At 35.8% G+C, this 15,596-nt stretch overlaps 2 protein-coding genes across 4 annotated transcripts in view; one reads left to right on the plus strand and one right to left on the minus strand.

Moving 5' to 3' along the window:
- Positions 1-15,596, plus strand: part of LOC126954972 (peptidyl-prolyl cis-trans isomerase FKBP1A) — a 1,061,339-nt gene that overhangs the window by 182,333 nt on the left and 863,410 nt on the right. The gene's annotated exons all lie outside the window — the stretch shown is intronic.
- ARFIP1 (ADP ribosylation factor interacting protein 1) overlaps positions 1-15,596 on the minus strand; it is a 130,596-nt gene that overhangs the window by 21,253 nt on the left and 93,747 nt on the right. For all 3 annotated transcript variants that reach the window (XM_050791076.1, XM_050791074.1, XM_050791077.1), the window contains 3 exons: positions 8,740-8,961; positions 7,061-7,218; positions 1,600-1,774 (listed from right to left, as the gene is read on the minus strand). In XM_050791076.1, the coding sequence (XP_050647033.1) occupies positions 1,600-1,774; positions 7,061-7,218; positions 8,740-8,961 (555 nt within the window). The remainder of the gene's footprint in view (positions 1-1,599; positions 1,775-7,060; positions 7,219-8,739; positions 8,962-15,596) is intronic.

Genomic DNA, 15,596 nt, shown 5'->3' on the forward strand with positions numbered 1-15,596 from the left:
ATTCTCTCTTCCTTTAAATCACATGAACCTTAGGTTTCACTATGTTAGTCTACTTTTCTATCAAACATGTATATTCTTTTAGCATACCTCTTTTAGTGTTACTGTGTAGTGATGATAGGGTGGAATGTCAAAAATATCTTTATATTTAAAATATACAATGTCTATTATCTCAATATTGATATATTCACATCCATTATATATATGACTAAATATAAATGACTAAAATGAATATGTATATATGACTAAAATATATAGTGTATATATACTAAAATATATAGTATATATTAGTGTATATATACTATATAAATATATAGTGCATATATAATATATATAGTATATATACACACAAATATTTTTTTTATATATATACACACACACATGCACACATACTAAAATAGGTATATATATATGACTAAAATGAATGCAATCTTTTGTGCTCAGCTAATGAATACCAGAAGGCTGCACTGGGCTCTGTCTGAATGATGCCAGGCAATTTTTCTGACAATTCTGCTGAAGTTTCCTTTATTGCCACTATAATGTTTTGTGGTGAGTAATTTTCACCCATAGCAGCTTAAAAAATCAGTGAAAGTGCTGGACTAGGTGGATCCCAAAGAAATATATTATTTTATAGGTTTTATAGTAGCCATGAGAGTTTCTAAGGAAACATTAAAGAAAACAGTAAGATACTGACAGTTATAGTTTACTAAAATGCCCTTTGATGTTATGGAGGAGAATATAAACATGACTGTTTCCTGAGAGAACTGATAAACAATTTTAAGAGGGTACCCTGAAGAGAGTACAGTTGAAGACCTGTCATGACTTTACAGGATGTGAAACGTACAGAAAAAACTACCAATGTGCAATGATGAGACCCATCTTTACAGGACTGCACTACACCTATTCTGTACCATGCTCACTCATTTCCCATTTCCAGAACTGCAATCCTGCATACAAAGCTGAGTATGCAAGTAATAAAGATATGTCAAACATGAGAAAATGGTCCTTTTACTTAAACCAAAACACAGGAGCCTATTAGTATATGAATCCACTTCCTGCTGAAACCTACAGCTGGTCCAGTTCAGCCCTCGTTGCTCTAGTCCTTGGATGTGTTCATATATTAAAAAAATGTGGAAAATAGATCTCTTGGCTTCCTTCTTCTAGGTTATGCTAACTGCAGCCCTAAGCTGGACCTTTTACTTATTTTTCATTTATCAGTTACTGAGAAGAAGATAGTAGTTCTTTTCCTGAAATCTGTACCTACCATTAATAGAAAAGCTTCAAAATACTCAGAGCATAATCTATCAATATTTCACTTTTTAAAGCACTTGTTACCAATGCCAATCCAAAGATCAATGGCTGTCCATCAAATAATTTTTGCCATGTGTTATATGTGAAAGACTGGGACAGTGGCATTGATAACTTTTATCAAAGAAAGGTAAATATATTTTGTAAACTTCTAAAAACTCAAACACTGATTACAAATGGAATTCCTTCTTGCAATTGTCATACAAGAGAGTTAAGAGAAATAGAAAAACTGACTCTCTCTCTTTAGGGTGACTTTAAAGTCCGCAGAAAGACCTTAAAAGGTACAGAATTTACCTTATTTTCTTCTAGAAATTTCAGTTTGACAGAAACATCATTGCGCATTTTATCATATTTTTCCTTATGTGCTTGGAAGAGATGCTGTGACTGCTCAATCTTTGGCAGAGTGTTTGCGTCACGTGGTCCAAGATTCAGTTCTTCCAAATCAGTGCGATATGCATCATATTCAATCCTGGAAAGAAGAGAATAAGTGAAACATACTACAAAGAGAGTAAAATATGTTCAAAAGATGGGATGGAAATATACAATATTCAGTCTCATACTATACAATAATATATAAAATTCTCACACATATTCTACTTGACACTTTTGAAATCATTATTTCTTTAAAAACAAAGAGCTATTCAAATAAGAACAGGGGAAAAGCTGCTGGTTAATCTCATTAACTATTTCTCCCAAAGCACAGTATTAACTGACAAGTAAAATTTCCAAAATCTAAAAACCAGTTAAAAAAAATAAATGCAAAATAAGATCAAGGGTAGAACAAATACCCCATGTGAATTGCTTAATACTGATGAGGCAAAGCAGGTAAGGGCAGTAGACTCTAGAATGGCATACTAAAACTAACAGAAGTGTAAATGGTTCTGAAAAATGTCTGGGTTAGCAATGCACAACAAAAATGTAATGTGAGCAACACATGTAATTTAAAATTTTCTAGTAGTTACAATGAAATAATAATTAATTTCACCTGTTATCAATATATTTCATTTTACCCAATATATTTAAAATATTAATCATTGTGGCATGTAATCAATATAACAGAATTATTCATGAGGTACTTTACATTTGGAGAGTGGGCAGTGAGTCTTTGAAATCCACTGTGTATTTACACTTCTATCCCATCTCAATTCAGACTAGCCACATTTCAAGTGCTCACCAGACATATGTAGCTACTATACTTGACAACACAACTCTAGATGAATTTCTGTAACATCACTATTCAGAATGTAACAACAGTATTTGTTGTAGAGCATTTACCATCCTGTGTTCTGTGAGATGCCTCACTCTGATATTCTCCCCCCATCAACTCAAATAGTTACCCCACCACTGTCATCACTCCATGATCCTATAACCCCTCATGATAGCTCTATCACAGTGCTTGTCTAAGTATAGCACTACCTTGCTTATTAAAGAGTGATTTATCCAGCAGCCTCAACTATTCGGTACTCAGCAAAGAAGCAGCAGAGTGGCCTCTGATTTAGTCAAGATCGGAATCACAAAGCTTATACCCTAAAACTAAAGCTCTTCATTTGGAGATAATAGGAGTATAATTCACATCTCCTATTCTGGGAATTAACAATACTTTAAATAACATAATCTATATTGTATATATGACTTGAGAAAGAATGTATCAGTCCTTCACACTGATCCTAATTTATTCTTAACTCATACTGAATTTAACAGTATGAGTTAAGATTTAATTTAATTGACCTCTTTCAGGGTCAAAAGAGAACGAACCATTCATTCATTCACTGATACACTGATTCATTCAACAGTTCTCAAGTCAGCACTTTCTACGTTCCAGGCACTGTGTTAGAAAGTAGAGCTATAAAAATGAACAGATACGTTTATCCTCAAGAAGCTTGTATTCTAGAGGAAGAGAACCTTGTAAACAATTACAACAAAATGAGAGAATAAGAACTACCATAAAGGAGGGTAAGGTATAATGGAAATCAAGAGGAATAATTATTTAATTAGATATCTGAAAAGGTATCTCAGACAATTAAAATACTATAATTAAAATTTGAAGGATGGTAAAAGCTGGCTAGGTGAATTGGGATGGGGGTAGAATATTCTGATTCTGAAGAGAATAGCAGGACAAAGGCACAGATTTGTAAGATACAATAGATACACTTGGGAATTCAGTATGTCAGAATCTGAAGCTGGAACATGACAATGGAAAAAATTAACATCAGACAGGCAGGCAGGATTGAAGGTAAGCAGCCCTACAGGCCATGTTAAAGGGTTTAAATTTAATTCAGTAGGACAGGTGATGAGAAGCCACTGAAGAATGTTGATCTGACATAAAAATGACATGACTGTATCAGGATTGAAAGATGACTCTGGTGGTAGTGTAAGAGATGGAGGATAGAATAAACGATTAAAAAATCAGGAGCAAGGAAACCTATTAGAAGACGATGGACATATAAGAAATGAGTCACTGAATGGGGACAAAGGCATTGGAGCTAAAGAGACAAATACAAAAGATTTAGGAGGCAAGACTGACTTGGCAATAGTAACAAGTTAGTTAAATCCATGGGTTCAGGAGCCAAGGCTGAATGACCTCTCTGCTTTTTGGCTCTATCTTGAGCTAGTTATTTCATCTCTTTGTGCTCCAGTTTTTCAATCTATAAACATGAATAAAAATCTCCACAAAAATTTCATATAGATAAAGCACACAAGACACCTGGTAATAACTGATACCTTTAAAATGCTTATTATTATGGCCAAATTAGAAGAGGGGTATCTAGAAGCAAGCACACTAAAAACAATAAGAAATAAAACAGAAAAATGTAGAACTAAATAAATAGTAATACATGGATATTTAATCTAAGGACAAATATCCTTCAGTAGCCTTGGAGCACATTTCTAAACAACAGTGATTAACTTAAACATAATCAAAGTTATAATACTGACCTTATATTTCTTAATTTTACATTCAGAGTTTATAGGTGGTACCAAAGTAAAACTTTCCATAACAGCTTCTCTAACAGTGCTCATTACCACCAAGAAGAGAAGCTCACTAACTTTTCAAAAAGCGACTTCACTTCAAGGTTGCCCGTCTGAACTAAGTCCATATCAACAAAGTTAATGATGGTTACTTTATGGCTTATGTAAAACTTCTAGAGAACAGGTGTCCATATCTGAAAACAATTTGACCACATCTTGACCACAATTGACTCCCTTGTTGGTGCTGTTGTGGAGAAGTGCTGAATGGGCTGTTACAAGATTTTCTATACATGAAGCACCAGAGGGCTAGGAAATACTTGTATACAATGCATAATAGGAAGCATTAAAAGGCCACTCGGGCATTTGCCTAAATTACCACTTTTTGTACTGATCAAATAGATGACCTTTGCCCTAAAAGTCAGTAAATTCTGGCTTTGACAGAGAAGAAAATTCAGCTACTGAAAAACTTTTAACCTTGGATTCTTTTTGACTATTATCCATCAGTAGGCAATGTTTTAGTGTTAACAACTAGCCAATTCCACAGCTACTTCATAAACAACAGGAAAGTCAAACCCCAAGCTAAGCTTAATGAATAAGATCATACATTGTAATTTGAATAAAAAAGGATATATTATGAGATGACATAAAACAAAAACAACATGGCTGGTTTTGTTTTTTAAAGTATACACAGAAGCTGTGTAAGGGTTTCCTTTAAGAAACCAGCTACCAAGTACATGTAACTTGATTTATAATTTTGTTCAAAAGTTCCAAATGAACCTATATACTGTATTTTATAATCTGAGATCTTATACCACATTATACTTAGGGCACTAATACTCAGGTATAAGGCCTACTGATAAAATGTGAACCACAAGGAACCAACGGGTTCTCATTTTGGCTTTGAAATTGACTACAAGTGAGCAAATCATTTAATCTCTAGAGCATTTTCTCCTCTACAAATTAATCATAAACTGTTTAGAAATAAAAGTTGAAGGGAAAGAGATTATTATTAATGAAAATATATTTCAAGATAGGTAGACAATTGCAAAGTAGAGAAACAATCTAGATTCACAAAGTTCTTAACTAGGAGGTGATGGGGGTATTTTTGGAAGAAAACAACATTCATCTTTAAAACCCATAAATGTTAAAACAATCAGAAAGACTAGAAGATAAGAAATTTAAAATGATTAGAGATAAAAGAAAGAGTATCATTATGAACAAATTAGGACATTATGAATAAGGAACAGACAAATTTAGAAAAGAATCAAATAAAACTTAAATAAATGAATTTTTAAATTCATATACATAATGGACCCTTTGAAAAATGCAATTTCCATGGAAGGATTTAAATCGAGACTGAAAAACCAATCACTGAGAATGTTATTGAAGACATTTCCACGGAAGGCTATCTTACTAACAGCTATCCTCACCCTTACACCTCCACACAACCACAGCTGTTTGACCTTCATTTTCAAGTCAATAAGAATCTCATACGTTAATACTAAATGGAAAATGACAAAATAAACATGGTATGGGACAGAAGCATCTCTTCCCATGAAAACATCAAAAATTAACTTTTCCAAATGATTTGTGCTTTTACTTAATTGAAGTGTCAGGAAATATATATTTAATAAGCACTCAATTGCAAAAAGACTAGATGAGTTTGGAGTTTTTACAGGCATTTCTCATACCATTAAACTAGGATAAGAGGCCAAAGAGTAAAGTTATCCTTCTAATAGGTAAAGTTTACCTTCAACTATGCATAAAAAGAAAATGGAAAATAAGAATTTTGAGCGTTCAAAAGAAAAAAATCTCAAAAGGGACTAGAATGATACTTAAATAAAAGCGGCAGGACATATGCAGAAAAAAATGGGCCTGGAATCAAAAGGTGAAAAGGCTATTATAGATCTGCTACATTTTAGACTCTTCAAAATATTTATTAACGTATTTATTAATATGTATTTTGTTTACCATTTAACATATTAATATGTATTTTGTTTTACCATTAATAGTTATGAGACAGGGAAACTGTATGTATATCTATATGAATATGGATATATAAAAACCCATTAAAATAGGATGTATAAAAACACTGTGTTATAAACAGCTATCAAAATACAAGTCAAATATTTAATTTATATAAAAGGTGAAATTTGAAAGGGTTTGAAGGCTTGCTATAATCTGGATAAATGGAAGATGACTGATATATCCTAACAAACAAAAATCACGGAGGTGAAACAAGCTTATTATTCAATAGAAACTGAAAGTATGGGTCTGGCTATTGTGGAAGCAGCGGTAATAAGGATGAAAGGTAAATTTAGGCCAGAGTATAGAGGACCATGTAATATCTGCCTGGTAGAACACAATGCCCTGTCCTCTTCTAAAGAAGCTGGAGCTGGGAGATCCTCCATCTCCCTACTCACTAGAAGGCGCGGTTTGGGCACAGGACCAAAGATCAATTAGATAATCTCAAGGCAATGAAGAAAGTACTTGTGGGTATTCAGGAAATTATTTATGGTAGCTGTGGCAGCATTAAGTACTAGAGGCACCCAGCATAGGGGTTCTAATTAGATTCTTGTGAGGCTTAACTTGGCTTTGGTTCTTGGTTGTTCCCAGAATCTTGTTCTCTCCCTTTCTGCCAGTTCTGTAGAGGTATCCTATAACTTTCCAGTACATTTTCTTCCTGTCGATATTGGCCAGAGTTGGTTTCTGTTGTTTGTAACCAAGAAATTAACTGAATTATATGCCATCTGTAAAACAGACAATGTAGTAAAAATGTATACCTTACCTGGCACTTTCATACTGTTTCACAGTCATTAATGTATCTTCAATTGTTTTATTCACCAAAGTGTTCACACTAGCAATGAAAAAATTAATGGCTCCAAGAAGAGTCTCTCCATTTTTAGCCAGCAGCTTCTGGGTATCGGCATTATAGCCAAATTCTTCCTAAAACAAAGAAGTCACCTTAATTTATCCAGTAATAAATCAGTAAAAGTGACTTAAAAATCTCAAGCACTTCACCAATGGGAAAATATGTGATTTAGAGATCTAGCTGTAGCAGTTTTACTTTTTCTTTCAGTCTTTAAGAATCAAAATCACAGCTAGCTATATAATTACTGAAAAAGTCTAATAAACCAAAATTGTCATCAGCTCAGATACATAGCTAAAAGCTAAATAATTTTTATAAGTTACTTTGTAGTAGAAAGAATATTTTCATTTCTACATTTTGTTTCTATTATACTATAAGCACAGCTGTTGGAAAGAAAAATACAGCAGATTATTAATCAGAGAAACTATAACTTTCACAGCCAAATTAGGTAATAATTGGTTAAAACTTTCAGACATAAAACAAAGTGCATTTTTTTGTGTTTTGACTGAATCTCCTCAAAGTATAAATATTAAGAATACATATTTCTTTGTAAACTTGGTGACTAGTTGACTCCCAAGCTCAGTTCTATCTAGGCACACAACTGAGGAAGGATCACTCAACACCAGATTTAGTTCATTCTTTTTGAATAAACTGCATCTCGGTGCAGTAAACATTACATATGACTCCTTCAGATATGGCAAGAACTAACTCTAGCTCTGTATATTCAGCAGTGAAAGCTTTCCAGTGTTGTTTTACTAATTAACAGATTAATCAGGAATGCACCTAACCAAATAAAAAAATGATCACATAATATTTTAAGATGTATCATTTAATTTGATAATTCTCCAGTTTGTTATAAAGTATTTTTCAATTTCAGTTGAAACAAATAATATTAAATTAACTAAAATAATAGAAGATATAAATTTAATGCTATTGCAATAGCTGTAATTACATTTCGTAGGTGACAAAGTATTCAATAATTCAGAAGATAGCAGGAAAGTAAAATTATCTTTATTATGCTAAAACCATTTTCCATTTAAGAGATGTCCATGTAACTCCACTCTGTACTCGGTCTTTGAAATATTATAGACCTTGATTTGCAAATATTGGCAGATAAAGGACCACATAAAAAGATTACCAATCAATGTATGTGAAAACTAAAATGAAAGGCAGGACAGCTTAAGATTTTTGGCACCAAATTTCCACAAGCTAAGTTACACACTTCACTGAAGTCTACATAAATGTTACTGGAAACAGAATAATAAAGAGAAAAACATTTTTACAACTTTTAGAAAAAGTTAACAGAACATACTACAGCAGTAACCCTTGATATTCAGTAAGAAGTAAAAGGCAAAATAAAATATTAACACACAGGAAGAAAAATATGAAAGATTTATATACATGTGATAATTCATAAAAAGTAAAGTTAACAGAAGTCAGTTGGGCCTTCTTAAAGTGATATGAAATATCTTAAAAGAAAATCTCAGAATTCCATTTTCATTAAGAGTTCAGTAAATCACAAATATAACAAATTACCTCTTTGAATACTTCTATTATCATTTTCTCCCATCCCTAATAGTTATTTAGAATAATCTTACATGAAGTTCTAGTGACTTCAAACTCAGGTCAGCAAATGCATCTCCAAGTTGCCTTTGGGTATGTACCATCTGGAAAAGCTGGGTCGACAATGTTTGAGCCAGTTTTAAAATATTTTCATATTTTTTCTTGTTATCCCTTAATATATCAATTTGAGCTTCAAGTTCAAGGTCCACAGTTCTTGAGCCGCGGCCTAGCTTCTCAGAGATAATCTGTCGAGTACACTAAAAGTGGAAGATGCATGTTGTTTAAAAAGAAAAAACAAAACAAAATACAAATGCTAGAGCATATGGCATACACCATTTTTTGGATTCAAACAAGCTAGCGTAATCAACTGAAAATTGTCAGCTCCCTTAGTTGATCAGGACCCAGAAAGTAAATTCACCAGACGTGTCTAATAATTATTACTAATCAAAGGAAGTTTAAAGACATATCTAGCAAACTTATATACTGCCATAAGAACTCTCACATAATTATTTTGCAAGTTTAGTACATTTGGGTAGATTATCTAAAACAGAGATATTTGGCATTAAGACTAATATAGACTGTTAATATAGGAATAATAAGAACACCAAAATACTACTCTCTTATTGCTTTCAAATGTTCTTTTACTTCTATCTTCCCCCTTAAATGACTTCTATAGATATATATGTGTGTGTACGAATGAGGAATAAAGAAAGAGGAAGAGAGGAAGGAAAGAAAGGAAGGGGAAAAGAGGGAGAGAGAGAAACTACTGAGTTACTGTTACTCAGACAGTGTGGTATTATATTATGTTATTATATTCTGCCCCAGAAATAATAATACAGAAACCTATATATATATATATGTATTTTTTTTTTGTCTGAGATGGAGTCTCGCTCTGTTGCCCAGGCTGGATGAAGTGCAGTGGTCCGATTTTGGCTCATCACAACCTCCACTTCCCAGGTTCAAGTGATTCTCATGTGTCGGCCTCCCAGGTAGCTGAGATTACAGGTGTTCACCACCAAGCCCAGCTAATTTTTTGTATTTTTAGTAGAGATGGGGTTCTGCCATGTTGGCTAGGCTGGTCTCAAACTCCTGGGCTCAACTGATCCACCTGCCTTGGCCTCCCAAAGTGGGATTACAGGCGTGAGCCGTTGTGCCCAGCCTAGAAACCTGTAATTTTTAAAAAGTATCTAATTTCAGAACACATGGAAATAAGTTTTCTAGTATTAATGTTTTACTCTCAACTTCATTCAATAATACATTTTAAGAATAACTGGGGCATTAATATATACCTCATCATTAAATGTTATCAGAAATATTCTTAAAAAGTAGTAAATAAATACTACAATTTTGTTGTTGCTGTTGTTGTTGTTTTTTGAGATGGAGTTTCGCTCCTGTTTCCCAGGCTGCAGTGCAATGGCACAATCTCAGCTCACCACAATCTCCACCTCCCGGGTTCAAGTGATTCTTCTGCATCAGCCTCCCGAGTAGCTGGGATTACAGGCATGCAACACCACACATGGCTAATTTTGTATTTTTAGTAGAGACAGGGCTTCTCCATGTTGGTCAGGCTGGTCTCAAACTCCTGACCTCAGATGATCTGCCCCTCTTGGCCTCCCAAAGTGTTGGGATTACAGGCATGAACCACCGCACCTGGCCAGTACTACAGTTTTTAAAACTTGCTCTTTATCATGTTCTTCAAAGTTCTGGTTACAGAATTAATGTCTGTGGTAAAAATTAAAATAATGTATGAAATAAGAGGTGAATTTCCTCTTCCTTTAATCACACTGAATAGCAGAAAACTACTATTAACAGTCTGATAGGTATACTAGACTTTCCTTTAAACGTATATAATCTCATATATATATTTTTAGAGTAAACATGAGATTATGCTATATATAATACCCTGAGTATTTCTTTTCTATGAACAAAATAATCTTGAGACTTTTTCTTGTCAATATACACAAATCTGCTCACATATTTTTCTACTTCCCAACACATTTTCTATTCTCATCAACTAAGGATCCTTATAACTTTTTTTTTTCTTTTTACAAAAGAGTTTTATTTTTTAAAAGTAGAGAAATTCTTAACCACAAATAACAGGACAGGTGAGAGACCAAAACCATGGAAGGGAATAAAAGTATTACTGTGGAAAACGTACAAACACTTCTAGGAAATGAAAATCACAAGAGAAAGGTTGAACTGAGTATGTGATTTTAACAAGAAAACCATCAGCAAAAAATAATGCCTGAAATTTTAACAAGATAAAGGAGATAGATAGGTCACTTATTCCCATATTTTTCTTCCACACCAGGGTTTTCCCTATGCAATATTATCAGAGACATTTACTCTATCCACAAGCCAAAGCATGTGGTACTTTCACAGCAACTTAGATATAATAATCCATTAAGTCAGAATTAATTGAAGGAGCATTGTTTCTTAGCACAGTGAGAGAAATGTATTCACTGCTGTCTGAGTGGCCTTTTTTCCCCCACAGAAATAACAGTTATAAGCAGGCATAGAGGTGAAAAATTAATGAGGAAATGTTTTTTGTTTCCAGGAAGCCAAAGCAGTGGGAAGAGTAAGATGATACTGATTACAAGGCAAATTAAGGTAAACTGGACACTTGAAAGAAGTTGTAAAACTAGATTTACATATATTCCAATTTGATAATTCTACACTCTTCAACAAAACCTAAAGAATCTGGAAATGAGAGTACTACAGATTCCCTAAAGGAAGCTTTGTAAAGAAAGTTGTAGTGAGAAGATATAAAGTTGCTACCCATTTCCCAACTCATCAGGATCCTAGAGGAAGTGTCTTAGATGATCTCTACAGTGGATTTTTATTTAAATTGCTTTCTAGTATATACTGAAATAAAAAGTAATATTGGAGATCAGTATATATTATAAAGCAAGTTTAAAACAGAGGAGAATTAAGAATCTAAATTCTTTAACCTTCCTCAGAGTCCCTGAAAATGGAGATCACTTACAATGAGCTGGTGGTCCTATTCAGTTTTCCATATGAATGAAAAAGTCATTTTGAAGAATAGGACAAATGATGCTAAACTGAAGAGGCAAAAGGAAGCTAAAGTAAATTACTGACCTATGTTGATTCTCTACTTGGGGGAGCGTGGGTGAAATACAGTGATAGTGTACAAAATACCGTATCAGCATTATACTGGTTTATGAATTTATGCAACAGTCAACTGTGTACTCTGAGTATTTAAGTAGTGTATTAGTCCATTTTCACGCTGCTGATAAAGACATACCTAAGACTGGGACTAAAAAGTTTAATTGGACTTAGAGTTTCACATGGCTGGGAGGCCTCAGAATCATAGCGAGAGGCAAAAGGCACTTCTTACATGCTGGCGGCAAGAGAAAATGAGAAAGAAGCAAAATTGGAAACCCCTAATAAACCTATCAGATCTCGTGAGACTTATTCACTATCACAAGAATAGCACAGGCAAGACTGGCCCCTATGATTCAATTACCTCTCCCTGGGTCCCTCCCACAACACACAGCAATTCTGGGAGATACAATTCAAGTTGAGATTTGGGTGGGGACACGGCCAAACCATATCATTCTGCCCCTGGTCCCTTCAAATCTCAAGTCCACACATTTCAAAACCAACCATGCCTTCCCAACAGTCCCCCAAAGTCTTAACTCATTTCAGCATTAACCCAAAAGTCCACAGTCCAAAGTCTCATCTGAGACAAGGCAAGTCCCTTCCGCACATGAGTCTGTAAAAATCAAAAGCAAGCTAGTTACTTCCTAGATACAATGGGGGTACAGGTATTGGGTAAATACAGCCATTCTAAATGGGAGAAATTGGCCAAAACAGAGGGGTTATAGGGCCCATGTAGTCCAAAATCCACCAGGGCAGTCAAATTTTAAAGCTCCAAAATGATCTCCAGGTCTCACATCCAGGTCACGCTGATGCAGGAGGTGGGTGCCCATGGTCTTGGGCAGCTCCACCCCTGTGCCTTTTCAGGGTACAGCCTTCCTCCCAGCTGCTCTCATGGGCGGGCATTGAATGTCTGAGGCTTTTCCAGGTACATGGTGCAAGCTGTTGGTGGATCTACCATTCAGGGGTCTGCAGGATGGTGGCCCTCTTCTCACAGCTTCACTAGGCAGTGCCCCAGTAGGGACTCTGTGGGGGGACTCTGATCCCACAATTCCCTTCCATACTGCCCTAGCAGAGGTTCTCCATGAGGGCCCCACCCCTGTAGCAAACTTTTGCCTGGGCATCCAGGCGTTTCCATATCTCTTCTGAAATCTAGGCAGAGGTTCCCAAACCTCAATTTCTGACTTCTGTGCACCCGCAGGCTCAACATCATGTGAAAGCTGCCAAGGCTTGGTGCTTCTACCCTCTGAAACCCAAGCTCTACAATGGCCCCTTTCAGCCATGGCTGGAGCGGCTGGAACACAGGGCATTAAGTCCCTAGGCTGTATACAGCACAGGGACCCTGGGCCTGGCCCATGAAACCACTTTTTCCTCTTGGGCCTCTGGGTCTGTGATGGAAGGGGGCTGCCGTGAAGGTCTCTGACATGGCGTGAAGACATGTTCCCCATCGTCTTGGCAATTAACATTAGGATCCTTGCTACTTATGCAAATTTCTGCAGCTGGCTTGAATTTCTCCCCAAAAATGGATTTTTCTTTTCTACTGCATAGTCAGGCTGCAAATTCTCCAAACTTTTATGCTCTGTTTCCCTTATAAAACTGAATGCTTTTAACAGTACCCAAGTCACCACTTGAATGCTTTGCTGCTTAGAAATTTCTTCTGCCAGACGTGAACCCAGGAGGCAGAGCCTGCAGTGAGCTGAGATTGTGCCACCACACTCCAGCCTGGGCGACAGAGCAAGACTCTGTCTCAAAAAAAAAAAAAAAAAAAAAAAAAAGAAAGAAATTTAGATATTTCTTCTGCCAGATACCGTAAATCATCTCTCTGAAGTTCAAGGTTCCACAAATCTCTAGGGTAGGGGCAAAATGCCACCAGTCTCTTTGCTAAAATGTAACAGGAGTCACCTTTGCTCCAGTTCCCAGTAAGTTCTTCAGCCTGGATTTTATTGTCCATATTGCGATTAACATTTTGGGCAAAGCCATTTAACAAGTCTCTAGGAAGTTTCAAACATTCCCACATTTTCCTATCTTCTTCTGAGCCTTTCAAACTGTTCCAATCTCTGCCTGTTACCCAGTTCCAAAGTCACTTCCACATTTCCGGGTATTTTTTCAGCAACATCTTACTCCTGGTACCAATTTACTGTATTAGTTGGTTTTCACACTGCTGATAAAGACAGACCTGAGACTGGGAATAAAAAGAGGTTTACTTGGAATTACAGTTCCACATGGCTGGGGAGGCCTCAGAATCATGGCAGGAGGTGAAAGGTACTTCTTATATGGTGGCAGCAAGAGAAAATGAGAAAGAAGCAAAAGCAGACACCCCTGATAAACCCATCAGATCTTGTAAGACTTATTCACTATCACGAGAATAGCATGGGAAAGACTTGCTCCCATGATTCCATTACCTCCCCCTAGGTCCCTCCCACAACTCATGGGAATTCTGGGAGATACAATTCAAGTTGAGATTTGGGTGGGGACACAGCCAAACCATATCAAGTAGCACCAAGAGCTCTTCTGCAGTGCCAAAAAAGAGAATAAAGATATTTAAGGACAAGCAAAAGAAGAAACTTATGGCAACAACTAACAAATACAACAAGGATTATTAAGGTAAGGGACAGAGAAGGTAGCATAAAAGGAAAATGAACAGGGGAAGGAGGTCAACCAATAAATGAATGAGGCAATATGACAGGAAAAACAGGCATGAAAGTTTAAAAGATACTGGTTTAAACACATCAAACGTTAACTTGATAAGTGTGTGAATGATAATGGCAAATTCTTAAACATTAAGAAAAAAGTTTGGGAAAGATGCCAAATAGCTCTGAATGCTGAAACTGATATGATTCTTCTTCTTCTTTTTAAAGACAAACTTCAAAAAGCACTCTATTCTAGACTAGGAAAAATAAAAATAAAAAACATAAACCACAGTTTATTATTTCAACTATTTCTGTAGATGAAAATAAATAAGAAATAGATTTTGGATTCAAATTTTGTGAATAAAATCAGGTAGATTAAAATAATATTTAAGAAGATAGGTTCAATATCTAAACCTAAAATTGCTCCTATTACATATTTGCTTTGAATCACCATGTTGGTCTTGGGACCAAAATTAACAACCAATAGATGAAGTGCTAAATATTCCCTTTGCGGAAAAGCATTAAAACATTTGTTAGAGAATAGAAACAGAAGAAATTACAGGTAGAAAGCATGAAGGAGAGGACCAAAGACACAGCCAGAATGAAGTTATTCGAGAGTAAAATAGGGCCGGGCGTGGTGGCTCAACACCTGCAAATCCCTGCACTTTGGGAGGCTGAGGTGGGAGGACTGCTTGAACCCAGGAGTTCGAGACTGGCCTGAGCAACACAGGGAGACTCCGTCTCTACAAAAAATAAGAAATTAGCCAGGAGTGGTGATGCCTGCCTATAGTCCGAGCTGCTCAGGAGGCTGAGGTGAGAGGATCACTTGGGTCCAGGTGGTTACAGCTGCAGTGAGCCATGATCATACAACTGCACTTGAGCCTGGGTGACAGAGTGAGACCCTATCTACACAAACAACAAACAGTAAAATGGACAACAAGCACAGTCTTAAGTCAACCAAATCAAAATCAGTATTTGAAGCATTATACAAATGACAGTGAATGCCCAACATTAGCTAAAATTTGAGCCGAGAAGCTCAAAAAGCAGTAAGAACACAGAGAGTCATGTAGATCCCATAAGGTCATTACACTATGAACTTTTTTTGGTTGAGCGGAATATGTCGGCCTGGACACACTGGACTA

This window comes from Macaca thibetana, chromosome 5 (genome assembly GCF_024542745.1).
Source record: "Macaca thibetana thibetana isolate TM-01 chromosome 5, ASM2454274v1, whole genome shotgun sequence".
NCBI lineage: Eukaryota > Metazoa > Chordata > Mammalia > Primates > Cercopithecidae > Macaca > Macaca thibetana.